This window comes from Anopheles coustani, chromosome 3 (assembly GCF_943734705.1).
Source record: "Anopheles coustani chromosome 3, idAnoCousDA_361_x.2, whole genome shotgun sequence".
Lineage (NCBI taxonomy): Eukaryota > Metazoa > Arthropoda > Insecta > Diptera > Culicidae > Anopheles > Anopheles coustani.
In genome coordinates, this window is record NC_071288.1 from 47,472,684 (window position 1) to 47,500,676 (window position 27,993).

The window sequence follows — 27,993 nt, forward strand, 5'->3', positions numbered from 1 at the left end:
GTGCACAAGTTATGCCGCGTGGCAAACGAAAGTGATGTTTCTGCTGATGGTGCCCTCCGCTTGGCTCATTCATTCCCAGTCGTCAGGCAAATAACAATTTTTAAGTCAGTGCCACCAAATGCTCGGTCGTTAGGCGAATCGAGCGGTTACTGCACTTTATGTTTTGCTTTGAAATTGCCACGGTATGATAGACTCTGTCGCGTGCTGATGAGATTTTGATGACGCTTTTTTACAACTGCTTTTCATAATAGTTCAGTGTGAAAGCTTGTTTGTGTTTTGGTGCAATTTGAGCGTGAGTTCATTTGCAGACACTGGTAGGAAGACAAGTGACAATTAAGCAATATTAAAATCCAAATTAGACTGTATTTGTCTTGGTAAGTTCTCTTCCGTTCAATGAAATTGGTCCGAAGGAATGCACATTTTAATGAACTGAATGAATGTATTCTAATTTCATTAGAAGAATTCATTATTTTCAAATGAGTTTTTAACTCATCTAATTCAACGTAGTATGCCAAAGAAGCGAATCACAAAACATTCTTTTCTTGTGAAACCTCGGAAACGTAACCAACTCTAAAGGAATGCTTTACAAATCGTGTCTCTAATTGAAAAATTTCTAATAAAAATATACTCCATCTCCCAGTACTAAAACGCCACTAGATTAATAAAATTACTAAAACTAATATCAAATTGTTTTACCGAAGCCGTGAACTTACCTTAAATTCTTTACTTTCTTTTATCCTAAGTTGTGCCCTAACTACATCGCCTGCCTTTGGCCGTCCGAGCAGCGCCATTTTGTCCTCTTCCGTCAGGTCTTCGGGTGCTTTGCCTTCCGCCGCCTCAATGATACCTGTCACGTCGTCATCTGGGAGTGCAAATCGTTGCACGGGAGCGCGACAGCAATTGATGTTGAGTCCGCCGCGTTTGTTGAGGGTATGCAGACAAAACACCATACGTTCAAAATCAGCCCAAGGAGAATAGATATCGAAACATTAATTAGTTTGCTGTATTGAAACCATTGGTAAGGTGTAAGAAGAGAAGATAATTTTAATCTAAAACAAAACCAATGACACCAATTGTGAACTCAAAATAGATCGAATGAAAAAAAAAGAAATAAAAAAGCATGATTGGACGATACAAAACGAGGCCTATGGTAGTAAAATGTATTGGAAACTGAATGAAATGAAAAAATAAAACTTTAAAGAAAATGTTTTAAATCGAAAATTTAACAAAGTGAATTTAAAGAAGAACGTAAAAAAGGTATTTAAACAAAAAACACAAAATTTGCATGGCTGATGAGAAAAAATAAAAGATAAATAAAAATAAAACGAAAACCCAAAGTGGAAAACGGTTTGAAACAGAAACAATAGCTTGAGCATAAATTTCGCAGTTATTGGTATGCTGGTAGAGGTGATAAGAAGAACGGGAGCATTTGCATTTTCTTGCTTTGGCTGCTGGATGTCAACGGACGAGTGTACTTTTTTTTATTCTCGTTCAAAAGAGCAAACCGTATGGTGAAAAAGAGCGAACGAGGACGGTGATTTGCAAACATGAAACAAGATTGCTGTGGGATTGTTTTTTGTTCGGTTCTTTGCACCCAAGTGCGGGATGTGACAGGGTGCGGTTTGTTGCGTCGAAAGGGAGGGCGGCGCGATGGTGATTGTGTTTTGCGGTGTGCTGGTTGCTTGCATATCCTGGAACAAGTTTCACTTGTCACCGTGCAAACGGGGGCGCAGAAGGGGTGCAAACGACGCAAACAGCGGTTCAATACAACAACGGGACAAATGTGAGGCACGAAAGGGGACGGGAGAACTGAGAGCCCGAAAGTGGCGAAGGTGGCGATGAACGCAACCCACGGCTCCGTGGCACTCGCTGGGCGGTTTGCTCTTTTGGACGGAGGGTGTTGTGGACAGGGAAGGTGTGGGTTTTGCTGGTGTGTCGGTGGGTGTACAACAACAACCTAGCAAAGACACGGTGGGGGCTGTTCGGGAGAAAACCAAAAACCCAGTGTAAAGAGCAGACGCAGGGCACAAGAAACGGAGCAATTTGGAGGCAGGACAGAAACAGTGTCGTGACAGGATGCAGGATTTCGGTCGAGGTCGGTTGTGGCATTATAGGTGGTGGGGATCGGTCAGTGAGCGGTGGAGGATATTTTTTTGTTTTCGTGGTGACGCTAAACAATTTGTTGCGGTTAGGGGAATGAACGGTTGGCGGGAGGATGGTTAACCGAGTGAAAAGCTTCACAAAATCCACAACACAAACTAAGCAAACCAAGCGTTAAACTAAGCGAACGAAACGAAAAAAAAAGTCGGAAAGCTTTGCGAAACTAAACCAACCAAATGAGATGCTGAGCAAGATTTGAGGCAAACTAACTAACGACTCTGTGAGCGGTATGAAAGCGGTGAACGAAAATATGGAAAGATGTGAGATTTTTTTCATCGAAACAGAAAGTATCATGACAAAAACGAAAAAATAAACAACAGTGTAATGCAGCAGAAAGAAAGAAAAGAAAGTATCATAGAAACCATAATCTGACGAATACCAACGTGGTGTGAGAAGTGTGTAAAAAATGTTGAAAACATAGAATGTTCCTTTCATGAGCAGCATAACACAGGAAAATGCAAAATAGCATATAACTGGGAAATGAGCAACCACGGCGGTATCAGGCAAAGCTGCATTAAGCAAAAGCGTTGAATGTGTTGGGATCCAGTATTGGCACTTTGAATTGATTAACCTTGTTTTGAATGCATAGTAATGGAAAAGTTTTGCGGAGAGCTAGGCAACACAAATGGTAACTGGTTGTTCAGTGATGTTGCATGTTGCAAATTAAATTGTTTGTCTTAAAAAGATATTGTATAGCATGTTTTACTGCAAAGAGCTTGATTTTATTAATTTTATGTTTTGTGATTCATTATAATAAAAAAAAAACAATTTGAGTAGAAAATTCTAAAGAAAATGAGCACGTCAGTACCAATAAGCATTACATAAAGCACCATGCGTCTCCACCAGAGTTCGCACCATGCGCCTCCGTCAGAGTTCGCACCATGCGCCTCCACCAGAGCTCGCACCATGCGGCTCCATAAGATCTTTTGGCGAAGACATTTAATTGTTTCGTGCTTAATGATAGAAAATTAATAATACTAAGAAATAATATTAATTCCATTGGTGAATTTGTGATTAAGAGACTCACATATGTGTCTTTTACTAGAGCCTGGAATAAAAATCATCTTAGAAATAATGTTTACTCGTGAACAATTTAATTTACATAAATTCAAAAAATGGTAGTACAAAAAAAATGAGAGACAATAAATAAAATATATACATGGAACTAATATTTACAGGCTTAGGGCACGCTGACCCTAATTGTAAAGTAAAGCAAATGAAATCAGTTAGCGTGTTGTAGATGGGTTAAAGCAGCTGCGAATTTAAAATTCTTTTCACTTTAAGTGCGGCTGAGGCAAGTGATTGCGCTTAAAAAAACGTGACTCTTTAAAACGCTTGCAAGTACAACACCTTAAGCGAAATCAGTAAAACTTGTGCATCGGGATAGAATAAAGCTCAAATCGGAGTGAACACAAAGCGAAACGAAAGAAAAGTATTACTTACAAAAAAATGCGATCCATCAATATTGCGCACAGTGACATATGTTGCGTACGCATGTTTGTTCGTTTCAAAGGTTGATTTGGACAGATTTTGGCAAAATATTTGAGGTTCAGAGGTTTGGTTTTTGTTGTTCCGTAACATCAACAGCACAGGCGCGATTTGTTTTGGTACCAAAATCATCCGAATAGTTTGTCAAAGTATTATTATTTTTTCAGTGGATGCATTGCACACAACATCCACCCATCGATGGTCGTTTATTGCGTGTTTAGTTTCAATCAATTCCAATTGATGAGTCGAAGAAATCGCACATCGACAGTTCGTTGTTGAGTAGATGGTGCCAGATTCGGAGGTACATGTGCGGTTGCAAATTGCAGGATCGGTTTGGGCAATTTTTACAAGTTCGATTTCTCAATTTTATATGTGTGTGTGTGAGTGTGCAGGATTCATCGTACCAGTGTCGCACAATCGCGTAAGCAACAGCATAAAAGAATAAATTAAACGAGAAATAATTGTAAACATTGCCAGTTACATGTAGCATCAATGTAAGCAAGTGAAATACAAAGATAAATAGATAGTAAAGTCAGATACGTTGAATGTAGTGTAAGGAAAAATGTTAGTTGTTTAAAGAATCGAAATGTCATAGCGCTCGTTGAGAGTGTGAGAAGATGTATTTCAACAAGCGGTAGCAGAACGGTGAGCAATAGAAGTAAAACAAGTTATAGTTAGTAGTGTTGAAAGTGGAAATATTGATCCAAACAGCGTGTAAGTACAATGATAAAACAGGATCGTTAGTGGCATAACATTTGTAGTCGTGGAGGTGAAGTATGTAGAAAGGGAAAGAAAAAAAGAGAAAAAGAGAGAAAAACAATATAGTACGAAATAAAACAAACTGCAAGACAAAGAAATAACATAAATTGATTAAACTATGGTTATCTAAGTTTAAGTACACAACGTAAGAATGCAGCTCTACCAGGACTACTGTTACCTAGAAGGAAGTATGTTTGGCTGGCTGGTTGAATATAAATTATCTACGGAAATAGCTTAACTCTACCAACGGCTACGCAACCCTAAAACTACTGATGAGGGGAACTGACAGCGCGAGAGCGAGAGCAGTTAGGAGAATGGTGATGATACGAGAAAGAAATCGACTCAGATATGACTTCAGTGAAGAGCAATTCGAAGCTAAGTAAATTTAAGGAGATTAAAACTTTTTGACAACATTGTATGACGCCAATGCGAAAATAAAATTTTTACAAAGATTTAAATAAAACGATCAAACTCGAGAGGAAGAAACAAAAAAAAAATGAACAAAACAAAAGATAACTAACAAACCCTGAACGACGTTGACGATCCACTAGAAGATGATATCACGGAGCAAGGATGTTTGCTACCAGGCTTCCTTGCGGGGATAAGTTTTATGCTCAGAAGTGCTACACAATTAAATGAATGTGTAGCAAGCGGATGTTGACTTTGGCCGCGCAAGCAAGAAACTCTTCGCTGCTCGGAAAATAAATGAGTCAACGAGTACGTGGGCTACCGGAAGAGCACCAACGTCCTGTTACCGGTTGGGGAAACACCACAGGACGAGAAAAGAAATACAAAAACGACAAACTCGAGCAGCATGGTGGAGCACTTTAACCCACCCGTGCCGTATTTGAGGTTCACTTACATTAATTGCAGCGTAAATTGTGTACCGCTTCAACTGTGAAGCCCGTTAACGACGGTAATTACCCAGCAGAGGACTTGTTTTAGGCTTACTTTCTGAGAGAATATTGAAAATGTACGCTTTGTAGGCGAAAATGGTCATACCATCATTTTGTCTAGCAGCCGAACAGGAGTTGAAGATGACTTCCTAACAAAATTTCGCGATAAAAAGCAATAAACAATGCTGACCCATCAGTACGTCAGTCCTACTTGACGCCATTATGTCTAGCGGAAATCAACCAGGGTTCCCTTAAAGTAAGTGAATGATCGAGCGTAAGAAAACACACACAAATTCACATTGGAAATGGTTTGTTTTACGGTAACAATTTATCTCCCCCTAACTATCACGCGAATCAATGAACGCAAATAAACACATTATTGTGCTGCGCCCCTGCCCATCCCGAAGCGCCGGGAAACGGGAAGCCATATCGAACGCGTGATACATTGCTAGTATTATTTCCGATCGCACGTTCGGGCTGGTACGATCACGATCTTCGCATCCTTTTCACTCCCGCACCCAAAACCCACGCTCGCGGCGAAGTTTGTTTAGTTTGAATAAAAATTTTATGAAGTGATTATTTTCACAAACTTCCCAGCCAAACGAGGGTGTCGATCGGATCGTGGGTTTAATGGTTGCTCCAATTTCGAGCTCCGGCAACCAACAGCCTGCCCCTGGGGCTGGGGTAGGTGGGCCCGTGAGGGTGGGTCGGTTACTGATTTGATAGTGGAAGAGAGTTATGCCGTGTTTATCTTTTCGATTGGCGGCAAAAAGAGTAATGGTGTTTCCGTTGGGTGGTCTCCTCGATGCGGTGATCGGACAGAGGAAAAGTTTAATTTTGAAAAACGACCCCAAAATTGGTTTGGGAAAGAATATCTTGCCGGCCATTGATTGTGATGTGCTTCGTGGAGCCCAATTTATTATAAATAAAATAAAAACTCATACTACTGATGGTATGTCAAATCCAATATTGGTTTTAGAATCGTATACAAAATGTCACTATACAGGAACTAAATCGGGAAATGGAATTTGATTCCATCCATCCGTCGCCTGAGATGGAATTATTTGAAAAACATCAAAACATGTTTGCTCTTTGGATGACATTCGTTTCCAATACAATCGCTGATGAACATCTTGCGTGACGTGTAGGGGCACAAAACGAAACATCCACCGGGATTTATTTATTTTTGTTTTGTGGTAGAATAAGTGATCGTTTTGTCCCGGCCGGGCTGTGGTGCAAGGAAATGGAGGGAGAAGGAAATAACACTATTTCGCTTGTTGCGCAAACATACACCGTACATTCTTCTCACCACTAAAAGAACAATTCTACGTCGACGTATGAAAGACGAAGTTGAAGAGGAAAGAAAAAGCTTCGAAAGAACTATCTTTCTATGTCCACGACATCAAGCTCCACCGAATTGCGGGATTGATGGTGCACCGGGTGTGGGAATTGTGCTTTTCGATCTATTGTTCAATCCAATCAAGGGCGCTTCTGCTGGCAGACATCGAGGCTACACCGTGTCGGTTTAATGAAGATATCTGTCGTTGTGCACGGAGCACGAGAAGAACAGTGCCCGAACCACAGTTGAGGTGTAGTGTGGCGTGCGGAGGATGGGTTTATCTCTAAGACTAGCTCGTCAAAGATAGGTATAGAGTACCTCAGACCAGGGAGTCCGGCAGGTAAAGGAGGACCCGATTAGGGAGGATGGCAAGGGAGGAGCAAAAAAAAATTAACATTCTGCACACGTTGTCCCTGCTCCACGGATGACGGAGCTGTGGGGAGGATGGTCATACAAGGGTAGGCAATAGCTTTTGTGTTACGCTAACGAACGCATGGATGCCTCAGAGCACCTGCCGGACGGACGATGTACGGCACGGCAGGTACACGCGACAGGACGCCGATCTGTTTTACATGACGATCTAAGCGCGTGGGCCTGGCAAAACATCCTACCATCGCCCGTTCCGCTTCGTTACCATTGCAGCCGGTGCCCCAGTTGGGTAATGTATTCATGGCCATGCCGGTTGCCCCGCCGTGAGATGACGGGGCGTGAGATATATGCGATGTCAAATACTTCAGCCCTGCAACGCGAGCATGGAGGACGCAAGTGGTTGATATCTTGAACGAGATCACGCTCGCCCGCCGAGTCAGCAAGTCGTCCGGAATCGTCAGCGGGGCAGAAGCAAAGCTGCAGCAACTTCTCCATTTCTCTACCCCTTCCGAGCCTTCGAGCAACCGAGTGAAAGGGGCATATCCGAAATGGAAATCTTCTTCGAAAGGGCGGTCGTTCATACTGTGCTTGCCTACGACTACGATGAAATGCTAGGAGGATTCGATGTCCGATGGGATTTACCGCGCACATCAGGGATCAACAACGTAATCGAGCCTTTGGCCTCGGTACAACCGCTCAGTTCCAGGATGTTGTTCGAGTGAAATCTGACCGAAGCTAAAATTACGAGCATCTACAGGGAGAAATCAACGCTAGCTCCTGATCCAAATCTGCACCAACTGAGTGCGGTCATACGAATACGAGCCTACTCGGAAAAACTAAAACAACAACCAAAACAACTACAGACAAGATTAAAAAATCATCAAACATTGCACGAGAAAGATGCGTTGAATACAAGAGAAAGTAAAGAAAGAGAAACAGAGAACAACAGTTACCGATGGCGGTTAAACAACGAGTAAAAAAGAGAGAAAGGAGGTACAGAGAAAAACGGAAACAAGAAAGAACAACCGAGCGACAGAAAAGTACGAAACAAGTTTTTTGAGGCGACATCGTGTTAGTTCGAAGGGACGATAGAAAGGACGGAAAGCGTCGAGACCGAGAGAAGTGTACACGCAGAGCAAAAGGTAGAAACGAGACCCGACGGGTTAAGGCTTCGACGTGAGTTACGAGCCATTTACCTCCGATTTGTTGCGGTTCGCCAAGGTTGAAGTAGAACAGCACATCCTTTTCGTAGCTTCCCTCTTCAATGATGCCGAGTTGCACTATTTTTCTGTGAATGAAAGAAAAAGCAGGGGAAAATAGATGTCAATATTTATTCAATTGAATCTGAATTCGTTGAATTTTTACATCGATTTGTGATTGAAATGTGTATACGTCATCTACAGTTTTCCTTGTGAAAAACAACGGACACATTTTCTTTCTTTCATTTTGTATGAACCTACCATCGCTTACAAGTACCTTCACAAGAATTTGATCAAATTCACTATTGCTCGCTGGAATTATGTATTTTCATTAATTTAATGGAGACGCCTAGTGTTTTATGTTTACCGATGTTTTACTAAGGGAAAACTATTTCTCTTTTTTTACTGAATTCATCTGCTTGATTGAAAATATGTGAGGAAAAATAAAGTAGGAATAATCTGTCATGACTTTCTAAGATAATTTACCAGCTTGCTTACGTTGGCTTTGAAGAAAGGTTTCAAGATATAAACATCAGAACTAGCGAAGTTGTAATAATTACAATTGATAAACCCTATATCAGACACATTGAACGAATTATAAAATTATTTGAAACTATTGTTGCTTTTCCATTCTACGCAAAAGTTATATATATTTGTAATTATTAAACTAACTATGATAAATACTTGTGCTACCTTGACTTAATGTAAATAATGTTTAGTTTAGTTTCCATTGGTCGTTATTTAACAAAATCGGTTTTTTTTTAAAAGTAAAGATCTAGTGATGCGGAATCCCCAGAGCGATCAAATTTGTATACCGGAAGCCAATCATAAAAATAGGGCAAATTTTAAGGCATTTCTTTTTTTCCCGACGCGGAACCGCCATCAGCAAAAGAAAAGCCTCTTTTGAAAGATGAAACCCACAACGCAACTTTTACGCCACCAAATAAATTATGAAATTTATCTTCGCTGCGAACGAATTATGCGGTCTCGGAGTGAAGCGATAGCAGGAAGTCGGGAAAGTTGGCGATAACAACATGGGACGGTGAAAAAAAAAATGTAACAAATCCCTGGTCACACTGTTGTGAAAACAACAAACTCTCCCACCAGGCTCACCGGTACATTTCACCGGTCGGTATATTGCTACCAAAAGGTACACTGCAAAGGAGGGAGAAGTAAAGAAGAGAAATTTTACACTAACGAGATTGAAAGAAGCAGTGAGACAATTTGATCGGTAGAGGTGAAGATGAAGTGAAATAAAATGCTTGGTTTTGAATTAGCGTAAGGTTGATGGAAGAAAAACTTGTGACGACAGTACGAAGTGGTTGGCAGCGAAGTTTATTTCCGTTTTCCATTTGCACAGTACCGAAGAGTATTTAATCGTCCTGTTTTTTCCCGTGAATACGAAAAATTTCCAATGTGATGAATTCACCTTAGGGCATCGACCGTGAGCACCCATCCAAAACCACCTTCCAAGCCAGACGGCCGAATGCGTGGGGGGTTTTGGCATGTTGTAGTGAATTAGAAAAGTTTGTCTTTCCGCTGAGGGGGCGCGAAAATGAAAACAAAAAACAAAGTGCGGGCACGAATTGGGTGATTAAAGCTCATCGGAGGGACAGCTCAGGCATGGTCCAATGCTCGCGAAAAACCCAGACACCGCCACCGCAAATGGACAGTCGATTAACGCAACGTTTGAGCCAGTGTTTGCAGCAAGTTGCACTGTAAACAAGCGGCACCCACCAGCGCGCACCCCGGTTTGGCGGGGGAAGCGGACGTGATGTGTCTTCGTGCTGTCAAAAAACCACTGCACTCCGGGCAGATGGCGCTGACGTCGAAGGCAAATGGTGGCTGCTCGCTCCCACTGGTGCGGCTAATCGCGGCGTAGGATGACGTGTGACAGATAAACACGGACAGGATGGTCGGCAACAGTGGTGTTGACCCGGCGCTCGGATCGTTACCTTCGCCGGAACTGGCATTGCATATTTAAACAGATCCATCCATCGGTGTGGTCCGTAAACACCGCACTAGTGGCATTAACGTTCGGGATAGCGCTTCCGCTCCGGTTCGCAACCGTGATGGATGATGATGCTGATGGTGACGGTGGTTGCCCGGTGCCGGTGATGAAGCAAAGCGCAGACATCATCCGGCCGAAAACCACCGAAACCGGCGGTCGTGGTTAGACAGCGCCATTCGTTGGGAAAGTGTTCAACACTAGGGAGCAAGGTTTGTTAAATTTGAAGCTCGCTTTTTGTAACCTATGGTTTGATGGAATTCAATCCAAGGTTTGTCTTATATCTTCTACTAATTCTAAGTATAATATCTTCTGTTGATTGGATATCAGGAGTATCAATGTACCAATTAATATATTGTTTGATACGATGCAAGCTCGCTTAAATATGATGAATAAAAAAATGTATTGAATAACTGAGAAGGTAACAGAAAACTTACTCGAAACTTATTGGTTTTCGAAAAGTTGGAAATGGGTCCTTCAGATATGTCCCGCACGATCTCCGCTCTAAAATAAAGTAAGTAGCGGTTCGATGATAAGCATTTTTCGGTGCTAATTGGTGATTTACGATGTAAAGCTCTGCTTATGGATAACAAAATGTTGTACTTTGATTTTAGGAATACAGCAGGAGCTAAAAATATTGTATTTCATATTCAAACATTTCAATTTATTTAACATGAGACGTTCAGAGTAAAACCACTCCCAAAATGTTTTTCGCATGCTCATCACAATATTTCACAAAATACTTGACCTGATTGATATTCCTTGTTAGTGTATGATAATTGAGAGGCCTACTGAACCCTGAAAAATAATCCTTAGATCACACACTTGCTACAATGGAAACGATCATGTGTTTTTCTAAAGCATAAACTGCAATGTTTCTTTACCGACCAATCAACCGAAAGCATTCCTCACTTATAAATTGTCTCATAAATCATAGATCCAACCTGAATGCCACAGAAACCCTCCCGCAATGAAAATGAAATAATTTCACAAAATATAAAGCGAACGAAGCTTCGAATCCGATGTGCCGTAAAACAATGGGAACCGTTCCCTTCGAGCACCCTCTGCCCGACCAGAGTCTTCTGGTGCACCACCGTCCCTGGGTCCCAGCGATATTAAACTGGATGGTGAATTGAATGCGCTGGCTCGCGGTACATTGTATCGCCATCCAATGAAGCGGAACCATTCGCGCGAGGTAGTTTGGCAGGAAATGTTTGTCGGAAAATTCCGTCATTACATTCCCCGCCCGGCGGATTCATTGCGCGGATGCACACGTTCGAAGCGATCCATCCCGGGCCGGCAAAACGATGTGCGCTACAAAATAAGCTCCTTCGGGTGGGAGGATAAGTTCAAAATAAAGTCATAAAAAGTTGTTTTATGACACTTGATCTTCTCGCTGGTGGTATTATCGACATCGGAATCGAGGATTCGCCGTTGGGAGGGTGAGGGGTTGGGGTTTTTGTTGTATTTTCCTGTGCCGAATGATGGTTGATCATGAGTGTAAAGATTCGCGACCGGAAACGAAAGAGCATCGTTGGAGGGTTCGAGGTGACCAATAAAAGCGACATAAAATGCATTAACGAGAGTCGAGCGGGAAACGGGTGTGCATGGATAGTGTTTGAAATGTATCTCTTTATATGATCATCTGGGTTCACCTTCCGGTTTGATATGACGATGCTGTAAATTACAGATTATACTCCTGTGTCGTCTGCAAAAGCTTTCGAGGAGCAGGCAGATTGGTGGAGGTTATAAAGTATGATGAACAAGTGTGAGTGAGCTAGCAGAGCAGAAGAAACACCCTGTTCAATGCTTGATGATTGAAACTAAAGGGAAAGTAAAAATGGAATATTGAATAAAAATACTCTGCTAAATGCGTACATTAGGCCAACATAAAAGGACTAAAATATTTCCACACGGCAGCTTTCTGAGCACGAGTTAAGCTTTATGCAATATTCACGTAACTGCAATTAGCGAGCACTTTTCTAAACTACCAACCTTCGTCCAAATGTCAAGTCGTTCTAAAACGTTCAGCAAGGGTAGGAATGGGTTTTCATGTTTCATTTTCAAAACGTACGACGGAGATACTTCGGACACATTCCACAGTCAGGTGTGTGGCCCAGGGATAATGTTCTTACTTGCAGCACCACAACCCTAATGTCCTTTGGTCATTAAAGAGCCCGGTTGTAGCGAGTCACGTCGGTATCATTTAGTTGCCCAATGCAGCTCCATCCGTTCGCCGGTCGGAAGAACATTCTGGGCCCGATTTGTTTTTTCCCTTGTAACCGCTTAAACGAAACCACTCGTTACGGATGCTCGTTTATCATTTCTAATCACTTTCGAAATTTACTTCCAGCACCAAAGATAAACCGAACACCGACGATGGCGCTGGCAGTGGTACGCCATTTCCACGCCCAAATGCGAACGTCTCCATATCTTCACGAGCTAAACTGCTAAGCCGTTAAAGAACGCAAATTAAGTTCATTTCACTGCCCGGCAATGGGGCAACTCGCTCGAGCCGTCAGCCACCGTCCGGGAATGTCGCACGCAAAGTGCCGACGTGGCAAGCATTCCCGACGACAGTCGCCGTCGGAGAGAGAACCGTGGCCAATAAATTTATAATGTTGATCGCTCGCGGAGATTTGCGGGTTTTTGCGAAAACGGTCGCCCCGGGCCGATGGCTCGAGGTGTTTGCTTTTTTATTGTGATGCCTTTACGGTCCTCCCCAGGATGGGTGGGCAATATCGGTACTTCATTACACGCATTACTGGCTAGTCGCCGGGAGAGGTTTGCCTGTTCCGCTAAACGGCCCGTTGCACTCTGGCGGGTGGCGAAAGTTGGCCAAACCAACTTTTATCCCGGTTTGCCCCGAAGACATAATGGTTGGTTGATGGGAAAACTTCACAGAATCTCTGACAGATTAATGTACTTGGTTTGCGTCGCAAGTGCCAACTCTTCGTTTGATGTTGACATGAGTAAGGTGGATCTTTGATGAATGGGATTGTCAGCATTCGTTACAAAATATTTAAATTTCAATTGAAAATAATACTTTTTAAACATTTTTCTTAGTTTTGCAGATCATTAGTACAATTTTAACTCGCTTTGCAATAAACTGTGACGTTATGCTATACCTGCAAAGTATCACCAAACCCTAGTTTAAAATTTATGACATCTATCCCACACGGCAAACAACCGTATCTGTGTAAACTAAATAAGTTATTCTCATCTGAGGATCTTCGAGTGCGACTTACCCGCAACCCAAGCACTTGGTGAGACGCTTATCCGACTCGAGCAATTCTTCTCACTATAGAGAATGTGAATGTGTTTGTGTTTGAACCGTTCACACGCCCGCCGTTGCCCACCCGCGCGTCGTGGATACCCATCGTTGAGCAATCGACGAATCTCGCTGAACTAAACTTTTTACAATGAAATGCAGCAATTTGTTGATCGCAGCAAACTACACAATGGTTATGGGGTGCTAATGATTGAATTCTTGGTATGGACTGGGAAAACATGCACATTTACAAAAAATTATTGTTTGGTTGTTATAAATTAGACTGGTGAAACTAACATTAAAATCATAATTGGCGCAATTACCATGTAAAAAACTTATTACGCACAGTTGTATAAATATTGAGGCATCTTGGTGTCGAGATGCTTGCATTCATATTTCTGCAATAGACAGGTCAATCAAGGCACCCGCCGTGGCCTATATGGTTGACCGGTCTTCTGCAGCTGTCACGTAAGTACCCCATAACCTCGGTAGTTCGAAACCACGACATAACTTGTTCAATAAATTTTCACATACTCCATGACACAGACAGAGAAACATCACGAAAGCACAACACATCATAAACACGACGCAAATTTGGGACGATAGAGATGGACACCAAAAATACGTAAGTCCAAAATCATATGGTTATGAACGAACCAACATTGCAGCCAAAATAAACCCACATGATAGTGGCAAAAACCCGATTGGTCTGGGTTCAGATCCGTTCTGATGCGAGTCCGAACCTAGGTGCGCGTATGTGCCCACCTCCACACGTTTCGACAGCTTGGACGGCCATTTTTTTTCAACCGGTATATCGACTTTAGTCGGCAGACGGTTAGTTGCTGCTTTCCGTTAAACCAACAGACTCACCGCCATAGTGAGAATCTTTCTATCCGACTCCGGCTGTGTCTGTTAGCAAGACGGATAGCTTGACGGACAGCGAAAAAACAGGTGCTTGGGATCCGTCTTGCTAACAGACACAGCCGGAGTCGGATAGAAAGATTCTCACTATGGCGGTGAGTCTGTTGGTTTAACGGAAAGCAGCAACTAACCGTCTGCCGACTAAAGTCGATATACCGGTTGAAAAAAAATGGCCGTCCAAGCTGTCGAAACGTGTGGAGGTGGGCACATACGCGCACCTAGGTTCGGACTCGCATCAGAACGGATCTGAACCCAGACCAATCGGGTTTTTGCCACTATCATGTGGGTTTATTTTGGCTGCAATGTTGGTTCGTTCATAACCATATGATTTTGGACTTACGTATTTTTGGTGTCCATCTCTATCGTCCCAAATTTGCGTCGTGTTTATGATGTGTTGTGCTTTCGTGATGTTTCTCTGTCTGTGTCATGGAGTATGTGAAAATTTATTGAACAAGTTATGTCGTGGTTTCGAACTACCGAGGTTATGGGGTACTTACGTGACAGCTGCAGAAGACCGGTCAACCATATAGGCCACGGCGGGTGCCTTGATTGACCTGTCTATTGCAGAAATATGAATGCAAGCATCTCGACACCAAGATGCCTCAATATTTATACAACTGTGCGTAATAAGTTTTTTACATGGTAATTGCGCCAATTATGATTTTAATGTTAGTTTCACCAGTCTAATTTATAACAACCAAACAATAATTTTTTGTAAATGTGCATGTTTTCCCAGTCCATACCAAGAATTCAATCATTAGCACCCCATAACCATTGTGTAGTTTGCTGCGATCAACAAATTGCTGCATTTCATTGTAAAAAGTTTAGTTCAGCGAGATTCGTCGATTGCTCAACGATGGGTATCCACGACGCGCGGGTGGGCAACGGCGGGCGTGTGAACGGTTCAAACACAAACACATTCACATTCTCTATAGTGAGAAGAATTGCTCGAGTCGGATAAGCGTCTCACCAAGTGCTTGGGATAGCTTGACGGACAGCGAAAAAACAGGTGCTTGGGAACGACGCGGAACTCTTTATGCACATTTTAATTCACCACAGCTAAGCGTAGTGTAACGCGGGCTCCCTCCCCTTTGCGAACTAGTTAAGTTATTCCGTTCCGTCACGCGGAAGTTTGCGACCGGGCAACAACTTTTCGAGTCCATAAATTATGGGAAAACATCAGACAGCTGTCGGATTTGTTCCCGGTAAATGAAGGCTCCGCGCCGGGGAATGGTGGCCATATTCAGGTGAGATTCGCGCGCGCACACCTTTTACAGTTAAGCGACGGCTAGACACACCGGTATTCGCACGAATATTCCCGCCGTCCAGCGGGAATCCCGCTGGACGACGGGAAACTCCATATGAAAAAAACGGATTTCGTTCCCGCTATGTTTAAAAAACGCGAAACTACGACCCGGCGGGAACGGACGCATTTGCTTAATTGAAACGTTTCATGAAAAGTTTCATTCGCTTGCTACAACAACGTCGGTATGGGCAACGTATATGGATGCGGCCGATGTTGTTGGAGAGAAACCAAAATGCGAGTAGTCTTTGACGCAAAATTTTGGAGGAGGAACTCAACAACACCATTCATAAACTTTATATTTGATAATGACTCAAAATTCCACTTTTACCTGCCGCCAATTTAGATCACGTAAACAAACTAAAACGTAAACAAAGCTTCACTTTGACAGATCGGACGAATAAGATCGTTCCCGCTGGATATTTTGTCGAAACCGGGCTACTTTTTCCCGTTCCCGCCACCGGGAATTCCAGGCAAGTTTAAACAGCGGTTTAGGCGAAAATTCCCACCGATTCCGCTCGGTTCCGCTGGTACCGCGTGCCAGCCATTCCCGAAACCGCATCTCCGGCTCGGGCGGAGAGTTTACCGCCGGTTGAAAGCTTTGTTTGTCTTTTGGATGATTTTTTTCTGTTGTTAAATCTTACTACTCGAAACATCACGCAGCACAGGGGCGATGGGGGGGAGTGGGAATAAAGTTTTAAAGTCGAATCACTCGCTAAGCCGTGCTTTCTTGCTGGCCAAACGTTTACCTTCTCGGACTCGGAACTTCTGGAAGAGGAGGGCCCTCGGGAAAATGTTTTCCTTTCGCGCATAATCAAAGCAGAACAGCAGAAGAGCAAAACAAAATCAACCCCAAACAAAACATTGAGCTCCGGATGAAGGAATCGGGATGGACGCCCGGTCGGCGTGGGGAGTATAATAGATGAAAAAGGAAAATGTTTCACACGGAAGTGGTGAGCATTTTGTTTTATTTTATATTTGCATGTTCTTTTCCGCGTGGAGTGTTTTGTGTGGGCGGTTTTTTTTTGCTGCTCTTGTACCCTTCATCTTTCTTTCGAGACGAGGAGGTTATGCTGGGAATAAAAGAAGCGGTTCTTGTTGCTGTAGAAACCCAAAAAAAAAGAACAATTCTCTCGGACGCCTCTTCGTGCCAAACGTACGGGCCAAAAGGGAAGGACCGCGAGGATAGGCCTTGCAACTTATCTTAATTTATTATTTCGTTTAATATGACGACAAAGAAAAGCAGAATCTCTGGGATATCTAAATCAGAGGGATGAAGAGTAAAAAAGATCCCAAGCATGTACCTCATTTGTGCAAAGGAACGAGCAAAGGATATCTCTGGTAGAAAAAAAGGAATGAAGGCTCCAAACCGTAACGTGCAGCGTGCAAGGTCAAGACGGTGCCGTTGTGTAGTGCCCGAGAAAAGGTACATCATGGGAAAATTATGATTTAGATGAATCGTTTAAGAGTGCTTGAAACAATTATGCTTGGAAAAGCAAGCGGGGTTCTATGAAAACGGTTGATAACAACCTCAAGCCAACAAGCCACTGAGAGGAAAGCTTGGGCGTGTAAATATTTTTGCTGCCAGCATTGTACCAGCATTGAAGCTGAATGTAAAAGGTATTGCTTTAATTTACGCACTATTTTAATTTATTTTGATGTTATTATGTTTGCAGCAAAGTTTGAAATTGAAACAACTTGGGTAGAATGCTCTATTTGTTTTTTTCGTTTCCCGAAAGGTTTTGGATGAAAATTACGCACATTTACAATGTGTAAGATTATTCTGCGCTAGCAATAGACCGATACAACCGAGACCTTCGATGCCCTCGGGTGTGAATCCCATTAATCATTGGCGGTTCATAAAACTTTCGTTCGATCATCAGCTAATGAGCTGGCTTGCGGGGACGCGCAATCCGGGAGAGAATAATGATAGCACGTGGTTCGCTCGCACCAAAGTTAACCATTTAATAATCTAACTGATCGATCAGTTACCAGCTCTCCTCCCCGGCACCTCACCGCAAGTGCTGCCTTTGGGCGTACGGTTGAAGTATTGCTATTGAGCAAGGAAAGGATTTCACAGCATCGAATCGTTGTCCTGCGAGCGATGAGTGGCAAAACAAATCTCAAGAATAGTTTACCGCAGGAGGGTATAAAAAAGAACATCCATTTTCACCCACGAGATCGACGAACGAATGATAGAAAGTGTAGAAAGTTTACTCCATATTTTGGGCGACTTTAATTGGAGATTAAATTCACAAGAAGTTTAATATATTTTTAGCTTTCTTCTTCATGTTAGTTAGTTTTATGTATTCTAACTTAAATGCTGCCAGGACTGTTCGCACCATGGTTTTCAAAATAATTTCCAAATGTGTACAATACCGGAAAATGTTGCCAAATTCATTCGTAACGCTCATGCTATCTTTTCATTAAATAAATCTGAATAACATGCTTTCGCTTTCAAACCACCACCTTTTATCCCGTCGATCGCTATTGTACTTTTTCCATTCAGATCGTGCGAGATTGTTGTGCTTCTTTCTATCATCTTTTCGACACTTTAATTTTATGAAATTGTCGCGACGTTCCCAGGCTGCGTTCCGGTCTCGAACGTTCCCGGAACCGATTATATGATACCATTTCAGATTTCGGGCGAACCATTATTAGAAATGCCCCAGTGCTATTCGACCATGCCTCCGCTTTTTACGGCCCTTCCAACGAATCGAGTTTATTGCATAAAAACAAGACCCAAATCGAAACGGGGAAAGGTAGCGCCCACAAAATACACGTTCGTTCGTACCGGACGGATGATCATCGGCTTTCGATACCCTCGTTTTCGGTCCGGTGAATGTCATTATTGGCGCCCGGCACGTTTTCCCCGGGGAAAGCCGCATGGCCAGATGGATCCGAGCTCGCAAAACAGCAAAACTTTCGGGTTCCCGGTTATCTGGCAATGGACGCCGACAGCACTGGCACTACGAAACTGATGGCAGCTTCTTGAGGGTCCAATTTGCACCATCCAGTTCCGGGTGGACGGTTGCGATATGACGGAATCACGCGTGTATTGCAGTCGATAGTGGTTCACGTAGCAAAACATGCTTCCGAGGATGGGGGAGATGATCGGTTCCTTTTTTCCGATTCCCTCCCTGGTAACCGTTGGTCGCGTTAATGGAAAAGTTCGAATCGATGGTAAATTTAGGGCACGTCGCAGTCAAAAACTTTACTGGTGAAAAGTTTTTTCATCCCCTCACATTAAACAGGACGGTAGGACGGTTTTATGTGTGCTGGTGTGCGTGTTTGTTTTTCGATGACAAAAACCCAACAAACGCTGGGAAAATAAAATCAGGACAGAAAGTGGCTAACACTTAGAGCTAATTATAGTATGCCCTAATTATCATCACCGTGCGCTGGACGGCAATTGAAAGTTTCATACGGTTTTGTTGATTTGTTCCGGATTTCCGGATGGAGGAAAAACTTTTCTCGCTTCGCTCCGTTTCAGCTGTTGCCTTTTCCGCACGCGTTTTCCCGCCAAAAGCATCGCATGTGACACGCGATCGATGAATGATTAGGTTCGCCTTTCGCATTTTTCACGACCACCATGATTGATGTTTATGTTTTGTTTACTTCGCTGTCCCAACCCAACCGGTTCGAAGGCGGTTCAATCGGATACGATACTCGATCGGGGTAAAGGTAATTTTGCTCGTCCCTTCGCTTCTCCGTCGGCTTTTTTTGTTTGCAACCTGAGCCGGCCCTATACATCGCACCAATTACGCAACGTTGTAGGAAGTGTTTCTAAAGTGACAGAACAGCACAAAAAAGGGTTGTAATCCTTTGGCAGCGACATTTCCGCCCCCGGGGGTTGCAAACGATGCCGTACACGACGACAGAATGGCACTTCCCGTTCGCGGCAGTGGGGTGCGTTTCGTGCTCAATTACAATCGGAACGATGAAACGTGTAATCTGATTATCGCATCGCTTCGAGGGCCACTGCGAAAAAAAAACGTAGAGAGGGGGAGCAAGGTAGAACCGGTAGGTTACAACTAGCAAGTTGCAACCCGACCGGAACCGGGAGGACAAATTCAATTTGCATTTCACTCTCCATCGACGGCTGGCCACGGCTATGCGTTGACCGTGAAGCGCTGGTACTTCAAAATATGAAGCGAAAGTTATGTGCACTTCGGTCCCGACTCGATATCTTCGGGGTGGAAGTGGAAGAAAAATCAATATTTTAGAATTGAACCAGTCTTGCCGAGCGAAATGGAACCAATCAGGCGTAACTAGACTATATTGTACAGCTGACTCGCTCCGCAGATATCTTATATCTCCGAAAAGAATATTCAGGCACACGTGTATTAAGTAATTCAAGAGAGCTTATATATATTTGACGAAAAAAAAAAAACATCTTGGAAACTTTTGAGGAATTTTTACTGTGAAATAAATATTATAATGTGATTAGAAGATGAAATCAATCAACAGTGATTTTTTTTTAAATAATTCGATAGAATAATTGTGAATTGAAAACTTTATTGCATTCATAAAACAAATATGAAGCTATTCACAATAGAATACTCTATTATTTACAAGTTTCTACCGATGGTCTGATCGTTTAAACCTTTCATTTTGTTTATGTCATGTTTTCAAAAGTCACAAAATAAAACCGTAAACAAATGTATCAAAATTTTGTTCCATACAGTTTTCGCTCTGTATGTGTCATGATTAACTTGAACAAATACTGCAATGCACAATAATGAAATCCGAACACTGATTCCCTCGACTCGATCTCAACGGTTGAGCCTGCCAACTGTTGTTAAGTGACAGCAAGAATGCACCAACACGCGCAAAGGAACTTTGATTACACTTCCATCCGGTTTGCACTTGTGCAAATTGTCAACCGTACCAAATAGTACCGAGTGAATGAAACCCTCTTTACATTTCTCGTTTCCTTTCGGATATTGTGCTGGCAGTTTCCTCGCAATGCAAATGCCTGTACGATCCAATAGACTGCCGTTGGTTCTTCTAGGCGATTCCAAACGGTGCTGTGAGTGTCCATCGAAAATCTGTGAAACTCTGAGAAATTATTGCACCCAGTGGCACATTCGTTCAGTTTTATCCCCCATCCACCCAACCCCGTCCCTTTCGTGGCAAAAGGCCGGCGTCGAACGAAACTGCTACTCCCAATCGTATACATATTTCGACGATGCGTTTCATTTCCATGCCGTTCGTTTGGTCGCCCGTTTGTTTGTTGGTTTGTTCGATGCTTAAATTCCGCACGGTCGTCGTAGCCGGCGGAAAGTAATCCCTTTTGCAAAATTTTCCCCGCTCAACTTTGGTAAAATTGGAGTACAAGGAAACAACCGAAGAACCTTTGCATCGTTCGTATGGAAACAAGTCGTTGTCGTTGGCGACGTTGTTCGAGTACATGTTCCATCCGTGCCATTGCAAGGTTTTGTACACGGGCTTGTTCTTTTTCGTACGGCAACCGCTGCGGACGCACTTTAAATTCAACAGCGTTCTCCCGTCGTTTGACTTTTCCGGGACCTTACACGCCAGGCAAACCGGCGGCAGCAACGGAACGCGCAGAGAATAACTTAACAAACCTAAGCCTCCCTGCCGAAGGTATACCTAAGATTCCCGGCCGGAGCTACGCTATCAAACGCAAGGGCCGATCAAGGTGGTGGAAGTAATATCGCGCCACTTTAAAAACCTGTTCGGCTCATTAAGACGATCTAATTTCTTCACTCAACCGCGCCGAAATTTGCTCACCATTGCGTGTGGCATCGTTATCGTGGTTGGGACGAAATGGGCAACCAAATCGACAGAGAGACAGAGAGAAGGGGAAAGAGAGAATGAGAAATTGAATTAGGAGCTCTGGTCCAACCGCATCCCGTTCCTAGCTCCCGCCGGTAGAAAACGAAGTGGATATAATCTAATTTCAATTTTTGGCTTCGGAATTTTCCAATAAAAACATCCCTCCAGAGTGGTGTTCCACGCTTGTTGGAAGTTAAAATGCCTGCCAGTAAGAAAAGGAGGTGTATGGGGGTGGAGGTGAGGTAAAAATTGGACGGCCGATTTTAGAAAACAGCTCCGGCACGCGATGCTCACCTTCGGGAATTGGTTGTGAAATAGGCTCTAAAACAGGGGTCGCCAGAACTACCAGGATGTGTTTCGAATATCCAGTCGGTATGGAAAGCTCGTTTTTTATAAATAACGAAAAACTAATTGTGTGTTGTTGAAATAATACCTAGAATATATACAACAAAAAAAAAAAACAGTGAAAACTGTGCTTCTATATTTACTAACCAGTTTTTGGTCGTAAGACTTCTTCTTGATAACACCAACAATTTTTTTCAAAATTTATTTATAAATCGTTAACATGGCATCTTTGAATACAAAATATTATTCGATCTGCATATTTAGCATTTCAGTTCGGAACTAAATAGTAATAAAACACAAAACTATTGCCGACCCCTGACCATGAAAACTTCAACCGAAACAACCAACAACGCCAGCAAGCAGAAGCCGATGCAAAATTGAGGAAAATCTCGACCTCTCCCCGTTGGTGCTGTAAGCTTTCCGTGCTGAAAATGGCCGCTTTCAGCCATTATTTCGAGCCATTTCGGTCGGCTTTGTTCTGGTGCGTTGAGGCGTTTCGCGACCAAGGGGGCAATCTTTTAATTTGAAACACGATTAAACCCCCCCTCCAAGACGTCGGCCGGACACGCCGGCCCGGTTTATGCAAAGCAGAGCATCGGCATCGGAGAAAGAATATCCGAAGAAAAACGATAAAGGTACAATGTCGTCCATTTTGACACCTTTTTAGTCCGAGGGGATAAGCATCATCGTACATCGTTCCCAGCGTAGACCTTTTGTCCCGGGTGAGCTTTAAACAATTCATTGTCCGGCTTTTCAGCTTCCTCTCGGCACGTCTTCTGCCCGCCCGTGTGGCGTGCAAAGCCAACACATGCCTTCCGAAAATGGGCTTCTAATGGACGCCGTCAGTATCACGCCTTCGAGAAGGATGGATTGGCTCGTTAGTCTTCGGGCGATGATTCGATCTTTCGCCCCGAAGACATGCTGGCACCCGGTCTGGATGAGGGTCTTTTGATTTGGGTTCAAGTAAAACGTTTAGCTGGCGCTCACCATTCGACGGCTTTATCGACCATTCCGGAGCCGATCCGAGGGGAATATTCAGAGGCTCGACTCGTGCCTGGAAAGGTGCGGCAACAGCACTCTCTGCATCCTATCAGACACGATCAATATCACTCAACCAGGGAGATAATGCTCCATCTACAGCGCGTTCGTTTGTCTGCGCACTTTTCCGGTGGCATCCACCTGTTTCGACTCGAGTCGGAATGGAAATATGCCCCAAAACACCACATAAAATCGGCCCCAAATTAACCGTTCGCCAACGTCCGGAGGCATCGAGGTGGATGTCGGGTGAAATTCGGGGGAGAATTTATGCCTTTTAATTAGGATTAGAAGCGGCTTTGTTTGTTGAGTTGACCCGGAAAACGAGAGGTAAGTAACTTGGGGGCAGCAGCCCCATGATAGGCGTTGTTTATAGGGCTTTTCTTCCAACGGAAACCCCTTTACGAACGGATCGATGCCCAGCTAGACTTGGGAGAAACAGTCAGGTAAACATTAAAGCTACTGGGTCAGGTTGTGGGTAGCATAAGGATTCAGATCGTAACGAAACATACTTTGCTCGTACGTATCATTTATGAAAGGAATTTGAAACACGTTCAGAAGCTAACTTATCACATAGGTTAATTATTTCGTTCGTAGAACGGACACATACATCGGTGGAGGCAAAAAAGGACTGAGGTTTTGTAGGTGAAAATCAGAACCTTTTCAAAAAGGTTCGAAATGGCTTTGTAGCATCAGGAGACTGAATAGACATATGGCAAAATTCATATGTAAAATTGCTTTTTGTTACTTCAAGGATAAAATTGTGATCATGATTTTCCAGGGTTTTACTCTTCTTCGAAATTTGTAGCCAGAATTGAAGTGTCGTATCTATTTTCCATTGCTAAAACCTAATAATTCAAATACCAAAAAAGTAAAGGTTATGTGAAATCATAATGATCAACAAATTTATTTATGCCCCAATCTTGTTGTTATGTAACATGATGTCATATAACGAACAAAGTTTTAGACTAATATACTAAAATTAAAGACAAAATCATAGCTTTCACACAGTCATAAGCATTCATTATAGGTTTAGAAAAAATTATTTATTGAATTTTGTACACACTAATTTCTAAATTCACATGTATTCTGGAACATTCGACACATTATGATGTTGTTGAAGATTTGGTTGATCATTATTTTTTGATAAAATCGTCTAAATTTTATAGTTGAAACTCACTTTAACTAACACAAACAAAACAAGCATGTCAAGGTGTATCCACAATAGTTATACAACAAGATTTGTATATCGCGGGAAAATCGATGAATTATCAACCATTTTCAATATGCCATTATTGTGACTATTAAACTAAAACATAATTCTCAAGTAAACAGATAAAACCATAAACCTTTTCTCAATCCCTTCTTTACCGAGAGTAGAAGTTTAATGAATTATCATGAACTCATTGTGGCCATGTCGCTTCTATAATGACCTTCTATCCATTCCTCTCTATATATTGACACTTTCACAAGATTCGCTGCGTCAAGTAGAATAAATGATAATGATTTGGCAGGGTGAAACGCCCACGGCGGGAAATCACTCAATTAACCGTCTCACTTATCGTGCCTAATGGCTTTTGGGACATTCTAAGCGGTCAGCTCTGGTGAATGGTGTGGTCGCGACCGGAGCGTCGTCCGTCACGACCGAGCAATTAATCACCTTGACGAAAACAATTGAAGCGATCACCCTATCCCCAACCCTGCATTATGCTGCATGGTGCAAATTCTTCCCTTTGCGCTTCCTTATGCGGGATGACCGCTGAAAGATGAGCTGCTGTTGATGTATGAATTTATGAGCGGGTGCTGGAAACACTTCTCAGCGTTTGCGATGGGCGTGTTGGTGTGCTGTCACAAAAATGTGACGAGCAAAACCCCCAACTCAAACGTACGCAATGAAAGGACTAACGATCAGCATGGAAGGATTCTTGCTTGGTCCGCTCGGTGGGAAAGATAGATATGAAAATATGTCATCGCAATGAGTTTTATTGTGCGTTCTGATTGATTGTAACGATCGTTATGTGCACCGGGTGAGGTGCGAAACGAGTGTATCGCTTCTGCCATCGCCGCCAACACCCTGACCTTGGCCGTGACGAGGTCTGGTTCCTGTCAACATCTCATTAGCACAAAAAGGAAAGCTGTGCGGTGGCATGAGAGAAAACGTAACCGCCGGCGGTTCGCGTGACTAACAGCCTCGAGTACCGGCGGCGTACGTGAAGCATAATAAATTATTCATAGTGGCAATCAAAATATTATTATTTCGTGCATTTTTCATTCGAGTGTCTCGGCTGGTACGCTGATGCAGCATTACTTTCCAGCCTTGGTGGAACACTTTGTGGGGCGACAAATTACCGATTTTTCTCAAAACCCCCCGAAAATTATGGTGCGACAATTTGATTACCCTGAGTTCAAATGTTTCGTTTTATGGTGCTTGTTTTTTTTTTAATTATAGGTTTCTGGGAAAACATTGCCAGAATGGAAAACCCTAATTAAAGGAAGACAATATTTTAATTATTTGGATCTCAACATCCATAATACATATACTCTCATTTCCTCCTGATTCCATGCTAAAACGAGCTGCTTTTGACAAAATAATTGTCACGTGTCAATAACTTTTGTTAAAGAAAAACGAGGAACTGTCTGTAACACTTTGTGTTACCGGAAGGCAAAAGCTAAGAAATATAATTTCAAGTTGAATAAAATGTACATCCAATTGACATAATTATGGCGACAATATCGTTTTATTCAACATTAAAGATATCTTCCTCAACCAACCTAAGGCTTCCCTCTTATCGATTGTTTCAGAAGACTCTATCAGATCGAATAAACACAGTTGAAATACCATCACCGTCTCTTTGAACCAGCATTTCTGAACCCTTTCCCCATAGCGACTACCTCAGCAAATGACCCGGATCGATCCTTGGCACAACAACCACCAGGCAAATATGTAAATAAATTCCATTAAACACAACAGCCGAGGACCTTCGCGGACCTTTTGATTATCAGCAACGAAGCAAGGCAACAGAACACCGATTGCAGCACGGACGAAACTTCAAAACTTCCATTCCCCTCCCCCCACCCCCCAGTGCTTCTCTTTTGCCCCATTTCGTTTTCCAGTTGGTTTCCTTGCAAACGACCATTTGGTGATCGCTACGATTTTGTATTGGTTGGGGTTTTCAGTATGATTCACAGCGCAAACCGGTAAAACGGGCCGCTCCATTGAGACAGAATTTATGATTCACGGAAAACTTCCACTCTAACTACCTTTCCAAGGGCTTTCCGGCGAAGGGCGCCCTGGAGGTAGATAAGACTTTTCATGTTTCTGTTGTTCGCTTCATGAAAATGTTTACACTTAAAACACTCGCCGACGCAAAAATGCACCTGGGGCTGGAACGGAAGTTGGAGACAAAACATGACAAAATGTGTCATGTCTTTTCCTTTTCCCTTGGTTCGTGTAGAAGCACACACGCACACAAACTCACACACCCGCACATAGGAAGTGGATAAAAATGTTTCATTCGTACCGTCTGGGGATTTAGAAGCAAGGATTTAGGTCCCCTGGGAAAGGCCAAAGGTCCGCTCGCTTCTTCCGAGCTAAGCACGCGTTCACGTTGAAACTAATAATATGTAAATAAATGCCGCGCCAAAGTGAAGAACTAACCCACTTTTTGCTGCCACCCCCTCACCCTCTCACCCCCCGCAAAAGCAATGGAGTGTAAAGGTAGGACAAACCAGGGCACAAGATGGCCGCTTCTACGGAAGCTCCCGGATATAGACGTTGGGTCTGACGGAAAAGGTAAATGCGCCGTCGAGCTGCGTACACGGCATTGCGGGCTACGATTTCCGGTGATTTTCCCTTCATCATTGGGGCGGGAAAGCGCGATTACTGAATGGTCGGCATCGGGTAGGAAAAATTGTGGCCGACCCACCGAAGTTTCCAGCCAACTCCCGGATCTTTAAGCGGTTTGGTTAAAAACCAATGGTTCCTTTTGTCTGAGCAACGCGGCACCATTAACCGGCAGTCGTGTTCTACGCGGTGTGCACGGACGATGCTGAAGTGCCAGCACTTCCTTCCGCCTGCCGGGGAACGCTTTCCGGGAAATTAAGGAAAGCAAAACACTTACTTTCATCCGTGACATACAAATGTTTTTCCTGCATCCTGAAGGCCAAACGCCAGTAGACTGTGGAAAAGTGAATGTATGTACTCTATTCAAATAGCAATCTTACATCTGTTTCGTAAACATGCTCGCGCGTGTATAAAAGGAACGAAATATCGTTCGCCTTAATTACAGGTTATTTGACATGCCACTCGGTGTACAAAAAGTACAATTTGTTTACAATTAGGAAGAAGCACCGGCTTCGAGGGGATTGTGTTGGATAGGATAAAGAGCTTTTACTTGGAAACGAAAAACCTTGAGACAGCATTACAATCGATACCGCGTCATGTCAGGAGAATCCTCTCTAGGGGCAAACACAATTGGCGTGGTGTATGTGACACAGGGCACTCGTTTCCTCGAAACCCTTCAAGTTTCACAATGCCGAATGACCTACGCAACCCTGTCAATTTGTTCCTCCCTCTCTCACTTCGGTCGCAAGAAGCCCCAATTTGCTATTAGTTGAACTAAAGTACCGTAAGCTTGGTGTATGTTGCACCTTAATGTGCACACTATCTACGTTCGATTGTTATACTGACAACTTCTACGATATATGATATTTAACTAGTGATGTTTGGTGCATTAACAGTACACACCTAAGGTGCAAGATTGTCATAACTGAGCTCAAATCTAACCTCAAAAAATGGTTGAGGCTCATTTAAAGTTAGTTGTCAAATTGAATCACTATTCTTCTTATAATGTTTAAATGTGTTTAAGTCCGTGGATATAGGGTGTATGTATATTTTACAATCGATCAAATGAATCAAACTAATTGAATACATTTTTCGGAGACCAACAAGAAAGTATTGGAATTTTAAAGTACACAACTATTATTATTTAAATGATGGACAATACTAACTGGACTCAACATAACAAATGGCAGAAAATGACTGAAAGGATTGTATTTTAATTGATTGTGCCTATCAAATTGAAAATGAGAACTTTTT

General features: G+C 42.9%; 1 protein-coding gene across 1 annotated transcript in view; it reads right to left on the reverse strand.

Annotated features, from left to right (window-relative positions):
- Positions 1 to 27,993, reverse strand: part of LOC131272894 (sodium/calcium exchanger 1) — a 130,601-nt gene that overhangs the window by 68,164 nt on the left and 34,444 nt on the right. Inside the window, exons 2-3 of the mRNA XM_058274766.1 lie at positions 8,208 to 8,299; positions 714 to 862 (exon numbers count right to left, since the gene is read on the reverse strand). Of these exons, the coding sequence (XP_058130749.1) occupies positions 714 to 862; positions 8,208 to 8,299 (241 nt within the window). The remainder of the gene's footprint in view (positions 1 to 713; positions 863 to 8,207; positions 8,300 to 27,993) is intronic.